This window comes from Archocentrus centrarchus, chromosome 6 (genome assembly GCF_007364275.1).
Source record: "Archocentrus centrarchus isolate MPI-CPG fArcCen1 chromosome 6, fArcCen1, whole genome shotgun sequence".
NCBI classification, from domain to species: domain Eukaryota; kingdom Metazoa; phylum Chordata; class Actinopteri; order Cichliformes; family Cichlidae; genus Archocentrus; species Archocentrus centrarchus.
The window spans coordinates 14,455,989-14,470,892 of record NC_044351.1 but is presented as its reverse complement, the minus strand read 5'-3'; the positions used below and the strand labels follow the sequence as shown (position 1 = coordinate 14,470,892).

General features: G+C 40.8%; 2 protein-coding genes across 2 annotated transcripts in view; one reads left to right on the top strand and one right to left on the bottom strand.

Annotated features, from left to right (window-relative positions):
* Positions 1-539: 539 nt before the first annotated feature.
* On the bottom strand, positions 540-7,223 carry twf1a (twinfilin actin-binding protein 1a). Its single transcript, XM_030731194.1, has 9 exons — positions 7,112-7,223; positions 5,798-5,878; positions 5,453-5,631; positions 4,357-4,452; positions 4,087-4,191; positions 2,196-2,321; positions 1,445-1,595; positions 1,208-1,329; positions 540-953 (listed from the first exon to the last, which is right to left on the bottom strand). Exons 1-9 carry the CDS (start codon positions 7,134-7,136, stop codon positions 786-788), a joined length of 1,053 nt encoding a protein of 350 aa, XP_030587054.1. The 5' UTR covers positions 7,137-7,223; the 3' UTR covers positions 540-785.
* Positions 7,224-11,553: 4,330 nt separating this feature from the next.
* tmem117 (transmembrane protein 117) overlaps positions 11,554-14,904 on the top strand; it is a 44,685-nt gene continuing 41,334 nt past the window's right edge. The window contains exons 1-2 of the mRNA XM_030731930.1: positions 11,554-11,805; positions 13,343-13,650. Coding sequence (XP_030587790.1) covers positions 13,371-13,650 — 280 coding nt within the window. The 5' untranslated portion in view covers positions 11,554-11,805; positions 13,343-13,370. The remainder of the gene's footprint in view (positions 11,806-13,342; positions 13,651-14,904) is intronic.

Below are 14,904 nucleotides of genomic sequence, written 5' to 3'. Positions count from 1 at the left end.
AGATGTAATATTTCTGGAAGCCCCAATTCTTTTGCTGTGATCCTTACTGACGCGGACAACTACCACCAGAACAGACCTTTTCTGAATCAAAGAGCATCACACAGCTACAATATGTACATTTACAGCACTTGCATAGAAAAATAAGTTTCTCAGCAGATGATTTTTTTTTTTTCATGTAAACCACAGTTATATCAAAAAAGAAGTCAATTTTCCAATATAAAATGGACTGTTAAAATGAATCATCAGACACAAGTTTGAGAATTATTTTTTTCTGCTTTGGAGCACCTCATTGTGCAAACAGTAGGAGACAAATAATCAACACATTAGACACAGAAACATTAATTGACACAAGAAGGAATGGAAGTTAGGAATTCGAGCATGTGAACTCAAAACTGGGGGGGGGGGGTTCTCATCATATTGGTGCAAGTTCACATTAGTCACACTAACATTTTTAAGGTCTCAGAGCTGGCAACGATGTTAAAAAAAAAAACCCTCAACTTTGACTTTGTTTGGGCCTCATGAATTATAGTAATTTTTGAATGAATGTACTAACCTACATAAATGTACTTCCATTTGGCAAGCTACAAATGGAAATTCTGAAGTGTGTCATTGCTCAGTTGTCCTTGGCGTGCATAGCTGGGTCTGTGGGTGAACACTGTGGGAATTTGAGGTTTTTGTCTTATTATTTTAAACAAGCGTGTCAAATATGATCCCCCCCCACTGCAGGAATGTTCCATTGTGGAACGCGCTTGGGGTAGAGGTGGTGGTCGGGCGGTGAGGTCTCTTTAATCTTCCTCCTCTCGCTCTCCCGGTGGTCGGGTGATGCGGCGGCCACCCTTCTTACCAGCAGGGCCTTTGGGCTTGGCAAAGCGCTGCTTGTGCGCGTGCTGCTTGGGATGCACCTCCTCGTACAGGAAATCACTTGTCAGTTCTTCTCCATTTTCTATTTCCAACTGGAAAACAGAAAATGCATGAAGAAGAATTTCACATTAACGAACATTTTTCTGAAACTGTTGCACAATTTATAGACAGGTTTTTTTTGTAGACTGATGAAACTCTGCCTCTCTAAGATGCTCTTTTTATACCCAAGCATGTTACTGACCTGTTGCTAATTAACCTAATTAGCTGCAAGTTCCTCCAGCTCATTATTTTTAGTCACACTTACTTTTCAAGCTGTTCATTATAGTATATCATAACAGTGTCTTACCTTTTTCTCAATCTCAATCTGAAGATTATTTTCCACCATATCGACCAAGGGATTTTTGCAGCTGGAATACAGCATCCTCTCTTTGATGCTACACTTGTACCCTGGCATAGAATAAATGAAGACTACAGAGAGAGGAAAGAACAGTGAGATGGGATCACTTGAAGCACTATTCAGAGCAACATAGAAACCTTGATGATTTTTTTTGCAGCTGGTCATAACCAGTAAGAAGCCATTTACCTGTGGACTCTAAGTAGTCACCCTCATGGGAATGTTTGTAGAGGAAGAAGTGGTAACGTGGAGTATCTTTAGGGATTCTCATTGGGAGGTCTTTCACCTCTGTTGGCTCAGTGCTGCACAACCGAATCAGCTCCCGTTCAGCATCTAATTGCTGTCGACAAAAGAAGCAAAAGGTTACCCTCAAAGTAAGCTGAGTGCGTTTGTAACCACAAGGTTCCTGCTTTCAATACCAGAGAATCAGAAAAATCCAGGTGGGGCTACTAAACACCTCCCTTTATTATGCACAGTTGCAAATGTGAACCTTTAGCAGCCAGGAGTGAAACTAACAAAAAGTAAATCTGATGCAAAACCACAACAGTGCCACAAGTATTCCTTTGTACTGGGCTGATGTGATCTTGTGACACAAACCATCTGAATTTCAATGAGAAGAACTGACACAAAGGCTTTTTGGACTAAATGACTAACTCATTGTGTCAAACTAAAACGTCTCCTCACCAAAATGAGCTGCATCTTTCCAAACATCCCAAGGTTAAAAAAAAAAAACTCAACTTCACTTTATTGACGTTGTATAGGTCATTTAGACCAGGATTATACTGCCTTGAAAAGCTGCAGACTCCACAGACGTGTGGTTGGTCCTACACTATGTTGTAATCCCCTTTGTTAGGTATGATTGCCGAGTCACTGCTTGTAGTATTGTGGCAGGTATGCTGCTAACTGGCAATGCAGAGTGTAACCCCAGCCAATAACTCACCAGCTGTACATAGTTGATTTTCTGGTCCCTGAAACGTTCAAGTGCTGCAACAGCATCTTTATGAATAGGGAAAGCCACTCCCTGCAGAGTCTGCTGCTTGGTGTCCACACTGATGTCAGTCTGCACCTAAACACACCACAAAGACACAGAAACAAAAGCTACTTTTGATTTCTACACTCCCATTAATGACACTAAAAACACACTACATATACAAGAACACTTGTGAAATTGAGGCCTTTAAAGTAGGCTGATCAGTGCATTACTTAGCAAGCATCAACTAGCTTCAAAATCAATAAGTGGGCCACAATAATTCAATAAATGTAGTCATGAGGGAACAAAGCAATGCAGCATTTTGCCAATGTGTTAACAGGTTTCCATTAATAAAAATAACTTTTGAATAAGTTAAAAAAAAAAAAAAATCTCTTTAGTCATCAGAAAGTGAAGAAGTTTACAAGTGCACTGCGCATCTCCAGCGCTAGCCCTGATGATTACAGATGAGGTGCTTGTATCAGAAGTGACAAGGCACCTCCGAGAAAACTGGAAATTGTGGAAGGATTACGCTGATGGATTGCATCTATTTTTAGAGGCTTGTTTCCACAAAATGAAATGCCATGCAAACATGATTGAGCCTCCAATGTAGCTATCACGCATTCCAAAAAGGATTGCAGTTCTTTTATCCGTCTGCTTGGTAAAAGGCAGGCAGTCTCCAAGGCAAAGCAGTGGTAAATATTTCAAAGCCTGTTTGATCTAGGCAGTACAGATTAACGGTATATTATCTTTCCTCAACAGCTGGTCAAGTGGGAAGAGCAAAAACCTCACTTCCCATTTGCTCTGCTGCTTTTAATTGACCGTCCTTTGCAGACGGCCTGCAGTACTCAGAGCGCTTCCATATATGGTAAGAGAGACATTTCTTGTTCGTGTGGCAGGCTGGGAGAGCAGCAATTAGAAACAGGTTGTTTCTTAGCAATGAAGAAGAGTTTATCTGGTTATTTGGGGAATAATTCCTATAAATTTTCAAATGCTGCTGTTTTCATTTTTGTCTGGTGAAGTCTCTACGGTACATCCCTGAAGATCATATTATCAGCAGTGTAAACACTGCTGACCAACATTAGCAGCATGCAAGAAGTATCACATTACAATGCTGCTTTACCTGATCACAACAAAAGGCAAAAGCCACGGCTACAGCTCACCTGTACTCTGACAAATCACGGCTAAACTCATAGCTACAGAACTCTGTCATTTGCATTTAGCTCCCAATATGTAAATCTTAGATTTAAACAATCAAAGAGCTCCTCTTTTAGCCACGCTCTTGATTAGGCTAACCAGTGTTCACAACTCTAAACAGTACTTTTTAAATGGAGCTATTGGTGCTCATGGCTAATAGCTTTATCTCTGCCAACATCCTGCTGTTCCAATGCATCAGCATCTCTGCACCGTGTTGGTACTGCCAAGCAAGCATATGCACACTTGCACTGCTGCTGACCTTGTGCTGTTTGGAAGGCTTCGTCGCTAGCTCTCATTGATACCCTACACTGTACTGGTGGGATTTACCTATCACACGCAATTAGGAGGAATTCTGCTGCGCTAAGGTAAGCCATTTCTTTCTGCCACTGAAGCATCGAGTGTAAAAATTACTTAATGTCAGCCTATTTGTGGACCGAAGGAGAAGGAACCTAAATCCACACCCACTTCAGAACACTTCAAGCCAGAGAACCTGTGAACAAGTGGCAGCATTTGTGTAGACGAGCACTGCACACAACATGATTTCATTTAAGATGATGACAACTCTAAGTGGTGACCAAGTGATGACATCTAAATCACTTGTCTGTGTGTGTGTGTGTGTGTGTGTGTGTGTGTGTGTGTGTGTGTGTGTGTGTGTGTCTATGTTTACCTCATTCAGTTTGATCTGCCTCAGTTCCTCTTCTGCAGCAGTAAGAGGCAAGGGTGCAGCTTGAGAGGTCAGATGTTTCCTGTAACCATTTAGGCTCAATTCATCCTGCGAGTAAAGAACAGCGCAATCACACGTCGTGCAGCAACACAATGCAAACACACACTGATACTAATAATAATAATTATCACAGTCACTATCAGTTGCTAAATTGATCTAACATTTACACCTAACTTGTCATTGTTAGATTCTTAAGCTTTCACTTTGACCAACCTTGGCGGTACCAAAAAGCTCATCCTTGATGTGCCCGCCTCCAAACTCTTTCTTCAGTGTTGCTCTGGTAGCAGCATATAACATTTTGTGTCGCACCTGTTGTGAATATGGAGAAGAAAAAAAAAAAAAACTTAAACTTTATATGGGGCATGTTGTAATGAGAACGCCATCTTTTAAAACTGCGATACTGCTGTGTAAAGATATTCTCTCTTGTGTTTGCTGGCTTATTGCTGCATTTCCTGCCATAAAATGGAGAACCACTCAAATGCGTAGTTGCACTAGCAGCAAATAAAACTTTACAAGTTAACTTTAAATATCAAATGTGTAATTTCAGGCTATATAAATCCAGCTGCAGTTCCATCAAATTAAAAAAAACAAAACAAAAAAAAAAAAAACACACACACACACACACACACACACACAAGCCAAACAAGTGCATGCAAGCATGCATTGGGGAGCTGTTTTGTAACTTCCAGGCAAGCCTAAACCTGAAGGCCTGTGCTTTGAGCTAGAGATCAGGAATGTTAAGCTTTGTATATCCTTCAGAAAGTAAATCTAAACTCCACTGTGCTGTGCTACAAATATCCTACATTATAAGTTATTTAGGCACCAGTCTCTTCTCCTGGCAACATTCCTCTTTCCGCTGCTACAGAAAAACACTTGTCAGTTTATTCATTACGGCTATTCAAATTCACAGCAACTCCAGGCTGTAAGGTGATTCATCAAGTTTCAGTGAGACCAAACAACAATGACTTAAGTGACACTGTGTGAGTCAAAAACACATAATAAGCAAAACACACACACACTTGCATTACAAGGAAACGCCAAAGCACGATAAGCATATTCCACCTAAAAGCAATAAGAGTATATTTTAAGTCAAAGATGAGAGGTTGAGGCTATGCACCATATTATTTGGAAACGTAATTTACCCATATTTAGATTTCAAGAGGTCTTTTAGGAAATAATGAATGCATACAAAGAATGGCTGCCTTGATGTGGCCAACCCCACCCGTCTGATACCCAAAGCGGAGGAGGACAAATGCCATGAAGAATGGAAAGCTATTCATTAAAGCTGGGCTAGCCTTGGTTTTCTTACAGCAGAGTGGTCCGGTGACCAGGCCAGGAAGACCCACTCGTAGCCTTGGTTGTTAGAGGAGTCTAGCCGGTACAGAACGTAGCAGGGAACATCATCGTCGAGGAGGGGCAGCACTAAAGAATCATACTCCTGGTCCCATTTTTTTGATGCTTTCCTGGTGGCACCCAGAGTCAGCTGCTCTGGAAAGCAGATGTGTGCAGCAAAAATATATATACACAATTCAGCAGAGCATGGATTTATTTCTTTTAGCTGACATGCTAATGTCAACCTTAGCAGAAGCACGAGTTAAGAGTTTTCTTGGCAGAAGAAACTAAACATACTCCAGAACTCTGGAGCGTTGCTTACCATCCTCGATGACGATCTTTAGGGCTCGATACTGCTCTCCGCTCCTCGCACTGGCAAATATATCCTTCACATCATTCCCCGCTTAAAAAAAAAAAAAAAATAATAATAATAATAAAAGGAAGGAGGAGAAGGGGTCAGTTTTTCCCCTCCCTCCTTTAAACAGATGCAGGCTCGACAGCAATGCACTCATCCTAACACGGCCATTATGAGTCATGGATTGTGAGTCTACACCTAAAGGTTTAATGACTCAGCCCATGAACCATCTGATGTCAGCCATTAAACAAAGGATACAAAATGACCTTCTCATTAAACATTCATCACCTACAGACCATTGTAAAAGTCAGCATTTCATTCTGCTATTACACAGACTTTGAGCAAGCAGGCAATTAAGGAAGCCCATTTTTGGTCCTGTAACTTTTTTTAAGACCTTTGATCTCAAACCAGTCACAATAAAAGATGAAAAAAAAAAGCTGATAATTTAGATTCAAACCAGCCTCTTAATAACTTTAGTTATTAACCCCGAGGGCACAAGTCCAAACTATTCAAACAAGATATTTTATAACGATTATGCAGGATGGCATTACTGTAAAATCTTCCACATAATCACACAGAAAGTTATTAAATTATTAGATGAGTTTTATGAAAGGGATCTTTATTGAATGAATTACTAGGATTTACTTTCATATTTCACCCCAAAAAGTGTAAGGTGCGCACATCGGTAGCAGGTACATTTGTGTTTCTATTTTGAGGTCAGCTAATTTGCAAGTTGTTTAACCTCAGGGTAAAAAATGTGACTGATTTTGCTGCGCTGCTATCGTGTGTACCAGGAGGTCACACCCTGCTTAAATCCATATTTTGGAACAACACAGCTTATGCACTGCCACTGCCATTCACGGATTTAATGCAAACACCGACAGGTACCAGGCCGGCAGTTTGTCGAAATGAAGGCGTCGTCTGTCCATTCAAAATCTATCCTAACAGTACCGGATTTATGCTTGATGCTAAAACCCCGAGGCATTACAGGCTTTTAGAGTACTGCAGGGGGGGGGAGTAAAGAGTAGTCGTATTTTAGGTCGCTCGTAAACTGATTAAAGACTCGGGATTAGATTTCCTGGTCCTAAAAGTGCCCAAACACACACATACACACACACAGCACGATAGCTCAAAGCTAGCTAGGAGTGGCTAGCTAACTTGACGCTAGCTTCCCGTTGCATTGAATTGTTGCAGGCGCTTAAAGCTCACCCGGGACTCACACACCCGCAAAATAAAATACATAAAAGCCGAAACACGTAAATCAGAAAAAAACGCATCTACCTTGAATGCCCGTTTGATGTGACATTGTGTCTTTCGTCGGATAAAAGGCTGATGCAGCTGATCAGGCGAAACCAGGGCAGAGAAGCAGGAAGTGGACTACAGCGGCGAGACCCGCCCCAAGGCTGTCGTCACTAAAATCACAACACGAAGGCAATCAGTGTTTTATGTCAAATATTTTTATGTATCCGTTTTGAATCCTATTTTTAAATAAAGAAGATCCGTAGGTTGGGTCATGCATTACTAGATTTTTGGTCTTTTCTTTTAGTGGAAGCTTTGTCTAAATGTAAAACTGTATTTGAGTTTATTTTTCCCTGGAAAAGTTGGACAGCCCCGGATAAATGATCCACATAGTTTGTTGATTTCTGTTGATAGCATTTATAAATATTAGTTTTTGTCATATTTCACTCAGTCGTGACAGCTGAATCCTGATCAGCTCCTCCGGGTACGCCTAATACAACTTACTGCACCTGGATGAAAACGACCAATCAGATTGAGGAGGCGTGTCCAATGCAGCGTAGAACACTGAACGTACACAGGCATAGTAACAGGTGACTTCTGCTGTCAACTGAATTGAAATGGACAGACCAAGAAATGTGCTTTTTTTTTTTTTTTTGGATATACAGAACATGCTCATATTATAGTATATTTTATAAGAGTACTTTCTGCTCAGACTTTTCACTTGTTTAATTGCTGTTTAATTTAATTTCTCTCTTTTTTTCATTCCTGTGCCTGTGTCCTTGTGCATGGTAGCAGTGGAGTGGTGAAAGACAATGTTTTATTTAACATGGACTCTGATGCTGCCTGCCAACCAGCCAGGAGACCTGCTCAAGGTCAATCATTTCAGCTCTATCAGTTAATCAGAAGAATTGTATTTTTCTTCATTCATTTTTAGCTGTCGAGGTATTGTCACAGCCTTGGTGTCAGCTGCATGTGCAAAAACTTTAATGTTGGCCATAACTTGAGAACGATGTGACCTCGGATGTTCAAATTCACACCTTAGGTGCACACTGTTAAAGTTAGACCCCTCAAACTTCACACACTTGTTCACTGACTTTACTGGCATTGGCACCCGCTCAGTGGTGCTCTTGTTGTTATTCTTGTCACAGTACAAATCTTTTTTGCTACACCTCTCTGAGTAGCTGCACTTCAGAGCTCTTAGAAAACAAATGAGAAAATATCGACGCTTTGAGTGTAAGAGTAAAAGCGCTAGAAACAAACCTCTGTAAAATATGCGTAGTTGTTAGTATTGCTTTAAATTGTTTGTGCAATTACTTTGAAATATACATTGATGGTGAATTCCAGGACTAGCACTGAGATGTTTTCATTTGCATAGTGAATTTCAGCAAATAATAGTAATGTTAAGTTGATGTGCTACTTTACTGTACTCCATCTTGTCTCTGTGATTGAGTGTCTGACAAAAAAAACAAAAGTGAAAACGGAGCATCCTCACTCTCACTTTTTTTTTTGTTTTTTTTTTTGAGAAATGTTCTTGGTAGTAAACAAAGATAACCATATCCTCTTTTCACATTTGCACATGTGTTCATGTGAGCATGGATGAAATAAGCAACCTAAAGGGGGACCAGACCAGATGGTGGGCAAGTGTGATGGCAGTACTCACAGGCACACATCATTTTTAAAACAAGACAATTATTTAGTCTCTTGGAAAAGTTCAATTACAATGGTTCAAAATTGCCAGTTAACCTAAAAAGCATGCCTTTGGACTGTGAGAGGAAGCCGGAGTATCGTGTGAGAACTCAAACAAGCACAGTGAGAGCATGCGAGCATCACATAGAAAAGCCAACACAAAGAGACAGACAACCATTCATGACACCAGGCACCAGCCACTGAAAATAGAAAAGTTTGGGGTATTACCATCGACATGAAGTCAAAAGCCACACAGACAAATGGCACAGGTTGTTATTTTTTTAGTCTCATACAGACTTTGCCTGTTTCTATCAAATAAAAACTTCACTGGTAGCATCCAATGTGTAAATGCTTCTAGATGGTGCACCGGTATTCAAACCCATCCCAGCTAAGAGCAATTCTTTAACCCAGACTTCAACCCCCATCAGGGAGAGGCAGAGTGGAGCTGTTTGGACCTTCAGGCACCAGAAAGACAACTGCCATTTCAGTGACTATACTGCAGATACATACACCCGAGAAACATAGGATATACTTCATAATTAGATAGTTGGATGCAGCACGGTGGTGTAGTGGTTAGCACTGTCGCCCCACAGCAAGAGTCCTTGCTGTAGTCTTTCCGGTTTCCTCAAGTCTGATGACATCAGATACACAACACAGAAGGCACTCATATCTATGCCTTATAATGGTATATTTTTTAAATCAAACAGACACATTTTAAGAGTTAGCCCATAAGCTTTGGTTGCATTTCTCAAAGGTGTTTTTATTTATTTATTTTTTTTGTAGAAGCCTTTTTGCTGTTGTAGAAGCCTGTCTGCATGACATTTGTTGAAAATCAGTTCTTCCTCTCTGAGCAAGGATTTCTGTGCCACTGACCACCACACAACCCTGAAGCACAGTATTTTCACCCACATGCTCTTTTTTACTCTAAATATACCTTTGGCGATAGCGGCCAAAGAACTCAATTTTGGCTGAAATTGCACACTGCACTTGAATCCAAAACAACTTTGGCTTATCCAGATGTGGCTTTGCAGACTAGATATCTTAACTTATGTAGCTGATAAACACTACAATATCTTGAAGAGCTTTTTATATCTTCAGTCTATTGGCAAAGATCACCCTCACTTTCAGATCCTCACCTGTTTAGAGGAGCTCATGGTTGTCAAATGATACCACAATATTTGGACAGTCGGAGAATTTATGCCCCAGTTACTGCCTCTACTTTTTTTTTAAGTTACATTTGAAGATAGGCTTGTTTCTGTTTGCTGTCATGAAGTCTTTCTTTTCACTTATTAACAAAATAATCCGAAATACCTAGGCTGCCCAAAGCTTTGCATGTGACTCCATACACTATACTATGCCCACAAGGAACACCATTCTACATAAAGTTATGTTAAATGAAAATGCCAAAATAAATAAACAATCATAATAATAATAAAAATATAATAAATAACAGAGAAAGGGCCAGGTATAAGGGTACTCAAAGGAATTTTGGTTCCCTGGTTTTGGTATGTAGAGATGCTAGAAGTCCAAGAACAAGAAGAGCATCTTAATTATGTACATAAACATCATGACCATGTTTTACTCTACTGTATATGCTTTGATAATTTAGTAAGTTGTCAGATATATTATACATGTTATACAATACTTCAAGGAAAATATATATTGATTTATTTACAACTACAAGATGGATCAAGATTAGTCAATTCGTTCATCTTTCTTTTTCTTTTTTTTTTTTTTCAGTTTTTCCACATCTCTGATCTGTCATACCAAGAGATTTCCGCCTGTCATAGCAGCAGATCCTATTTGGCGTGAAATCCGGCAACATCTGGAAGCCACGGGGCTTCCTGTCTCTGGTCTCCGCTTTAAATAAATAAATAAATAAATGAGCCCTATGGCAGCAAAATCATCCCCGCCTCAGCTTTGCGTCAAGTACGACACACACAGCTAGTAATACAGGAAACAATGTGAACCCTTTTTTTGCTTACAAAATAAAATGTTTCTAGTGCCGCTGAAAAGTTAGTGCTGCTGCTAAAACTGGCATTTAAGCATCTTTTTTTTAAAGGTTTATGTGAGACGAGAAATTCGCCAATGATGTTCACTAAATGCTGCATAATTTGCAATATTCTGGTTGTAGATGAATGAACTTTGACACTCACATCTTCAGGAGATGCCTACAGATCCCGCGAGAACCCCCTAATTTTCAGGGGTTGCCAGTCCTGAAAAAAATGACAGTCTTTAATCTACTCTAGTCTCAGATGATTGCCAGAAGGAATGTTTAGTTCAAGTAACTTGGAAAAACTTTAAAATTCTTTTCCAGACTCAAAGACATGCCCTTTAGCTCTTGGCGTGATGATGGCAAACATTTTAATAAAGAGCGCTCATCTCTAGATGTCAGAGGTTTGGAAAAAGTCAGGTCCTCCTGTGCTTCCTAAGGTGGTTAATGATTAGCGTGGTGTGATAAATGTATGGACATAATTGCTTTTTTTTTTTTTTTTTTTTAAAGTGATTGATCAGATGTTTGTATGTGTCAGTTGTCATAACTTTAAAAAGCTGTCAATAGATTCCTCAAGTCTGTTAGGAATCTTCGTCTCATTTTATTTCGAAACGCATGAGCGGAAGTCGGGTATTTGTACTGGCTCGACTTGGCGCTGGTGAATCAACGTGTTGGCTACATTGCGCTGCACTGATGCTGCGGTTCCTGCCTGGATGCTGTCATCTCCATCCATGCTACAGCAGCGGTAGAAGCGTCCCGTTTGCTACCCAGAAACAGCACCGCACGGCGGGGACCCACTGACGAAGCATCCCCTGCCCCCCCGCTCCAGCCACCCCGCCCGGCGTATGGAAAGTCCGGCACAATGACAGAGGATTTGTGGGTGCCTCTGTCGTATACCAACAACAGGTCGCATGGATAATCCCGCTACAACCCTCCAGTATCATCTCCTGTTTAGGATGATTAGAGCGCCGCTGTCGACTTGATGTGGCCGGAGAGCAGAGCGGGAGCGGGGCTTCTCGTCCTGGCTGTCGACTGAGAGGAAAACGGCGTGGAGCAGGTGTGTAAAATGATGTTGACTTACCTACTGCACATGCACAAATAATACACGGCGACGTACATGCAGGTAACTTGCACGGATTTTTGGCTGTCCCACATCTCACTTGGTGCACCTACATTCAGTATAAAAAAAAAGAAAAAAAAAAAAGGTCAAGCTTGTTGTGATCTCTCGTAATTATGTGGAGCCGGCGATGTGACATTTGGCGTCATCAGTGTTATGATATTAGAGGGGATGTGTGTGGTCACGGACTAATGCTCTGAACATGATAGTCCATTCAGAAATTGCCAGAACTGCTCCAAATAGAGAGCCACTGAGTGTATTTCCTGCAGCACTTAAACTGTTTTGATCAGTACAAATCTAATTTTTATGGTTTAGAGAGAGTTCAGGGGAACTGCCATGACCAGGATCATAAGCATGATGGAGATGCTTAATGTGGTTGCAGGTCTTGAAACATCAGTCGAGCTCTCCATTACTCATCGTAATTATCTAGGCTATAGCCCACTGTAGCCCATCCCTTTATGCTAAAGTTATCCCGGACCCATTTGTTCTTTCAGTGTCATGTTTGCATGGGTGTCTTTTGGGTATTAAGTCCCACTTAATGCATGTTTTGGGACTCTCCAGTCATGAGGTGCTAGCCACAGAATGGGAGCAGGTCCCTGGTCACACTAAAAGGCTGCCTCCTCCCCCCTTTCTCTTAATGCTTACAGTTTGATAGGGAAGGAAAAGTAATATCACTCACGGTGGCACCGTCATGACAAGACAAACATGATGCTGTTGAAATTTAATAGCCACCTCTGTTTCTGGAGCCATTACATAATTACAAATTTGCCCCATGGGGTATTTTTAGGGAAGGCGTCAAGCAGGCAGAAGTTCAGCCCAGCAAAGTTAGAACACTCAAAGAGGCCTGCAGCAAAGGAGTAAAGAGTGGACTCGTGGGTGAATAATAATTAAAAATACAGGAGGGACGGGCTGTCGGGAGGTTACTCGCGCACTGCTTGGCTGGTCTTCCTGGGGAAAGCTTCAGTGTAATGCTGCCACAGTTTTTAGAGGGGAGCACAGAGCGGACAAGCTGAGCGGATAAAGAAAAAAAAAAGAAAAACAGTGATTTATAGCTGATTTATAGCACTTTGAGATTATTCCACTGCTTCCAGGTATGACACATGATTTACTGATGAAGAATTTAGTCTTTAAAGCATTTTGTTCAGCAACTTTACTTTCATTTATTTTCACCTTTAACTTGTTTTCATGCTGCTAACTGTTTGCTGGTTTACAGCTGTGTGATAATCTTATGATTGAGTGGAAAGTCTGGTTTGGGGTTGAGAAATCTCCATGTATCTATGTGTACTATTAGCAATTTTGCTCAACTACCTCAGCTGAGTCTGAATTGAGCATGATCCTAATCCACACTAAACTTTAGTGATATTCCAACCACTAATCTGTGTCTGAGAGGTGCGGTCACTCTAATCTGCCTGGCTGGTAATGTAATCTGACTAAAAGAAGCACTTTCTCTCTCTGTCTGTCTCTCTCTGACTCCCAGGTGTACTGTGGCTGGGGGGCTTATCAAGATGGAAATAGATGCCCTTTTTCGCTACTATTTCCAGCACCCATGGTCGCGTCTCATCGTGGCCTACCTCGTCACCTTCTTTAACTTCCTAATTTTTGCCGAGGACCCCGTCTCTCACAGTCAGACGGAGGCCCATATGATTGTGGTGGGTAACTGCTTCTCTTTCCTCTTCAACAAGTACCCGGGCCTTGGGTGGAACATCCTGAAAGTAATTTGCTGGATACTGGCCATTATCACTGGCCTGTTAGCCGGGAAGTTTATATTTCACCGCCAGCTCTTTGGTAAGTCATGCACAGAGTAATGCAGTGGAATGTGCAGAGTAATGGCTCTTCTGTGGGAGGGAAGCTCCCTCCAGCGATATTCTTGTTGTGGCTATTCATCGGGGAGAAGCACCTTTTACACTCGTACTCCACTTTTTTTTTGTGAATGGCAATGCAATTGAAGAGATTGTTGATTATTTTCTTTGTTGAAATGGTTGCTGATTAATCTTCTTCCTAACTAGATGTGCATTGAAATTCTATACAAGGACTTACATTCATTCTTCAGATCTCTTCCACTAGAGGTGTTTTGAGATGCCTCAGTAGAAAAAGTGCAGGTGTAAATAATAATTTTAGAAGCTATGCTAAGGTTTGTGCATACAGAATGCACTCTGTAAGTTTTATGCATGTTTCTTACATACAGTACTGTGCAAAAGTCTCGAGCCACCCCTCGTTTTTGTGTTGCCCGTCGAGAGGCAGGGAGACACTTATGGAGCGATAAGTCTCTGACTTTCTGAAGGTCTTTCAGTTTGTTAAGCCAGTTAACGCTGACCTATGAATCATTCAAGCATACAAAAAGCACCTAACTCAAGGGATGAACCGCTCTGGTGTCTACACATAACAGACAACTTAGCAAAGAAGCAATTTTAAATTGTATTTTTCGGCACTTTGTTACTAGCAGCCTGTCACAAAAGCACATCATTTGTTCCCATTTCTATAAAAAATGCCAAAACTAACGCAGTTTGACAGACATAACAATATTTTCTGTACCAATAAGGTGATAATGTCCTTCAAGAAGCCTGGAGAACTGTTCCTGAAGACTAAAGAAATGACAAGAAAGCTGTGTTGAAAAATTTGTTCACCAAATATTGATTTTAAAGCTTGTTAGAATTGTGCAAATTCTGTTTTTTTGCCTTATATGCTGTATTTCTATGTATATTTGCATGTTTCAATAAATTACTGCACCATTTTACTAGAAAAATAAGAATAAACGAGCAGTGGCTCAAGACTTTTGAACAGTACTTTTGCACTTTTGGCTTTCAGCAGAGCTGCTGACAAGAGATGGTTGATGTGAAATAGCATTAATTGTGGCAGGTTCTAGTAATAAAAGTGCAATAAAAGCTGCTCAAAAATTGTTACACCAAAGAGAACAACAGTGAGAGAGAGGAGAGAGAGAGTAAGAATCTGACATCATCATCATCAAAGCTGTTCAGTTGTGCCAACTTAGTTGACAGATTTTCCAGTTAAGTAACTTGAGGTTGAGCTAGTGTGAAATAC

Excerpts from the sequence above, each read along its gene's own strand:
- twf1a (XM_030731194.1), bottom strand. The coding sequence starts at position 7,136 with ATGTCACATCAAACGGGCATTCAAG. Across the intron at positions 4,453-5,452 it reads GGTCACCGGACCACTCTGCT|GTGCGACACAAAATGTTATA; the intron begins GTAAGAAAACCA and ends TATTCACAACAG. Across the intron at positions 954-1,207 it reads AGATTGAGATTGAGAAAAAG|TTGGAAATAGAAAATGGAGA; the intron begins GTAAGACACTGT and ends TCTGTTTTCCAG.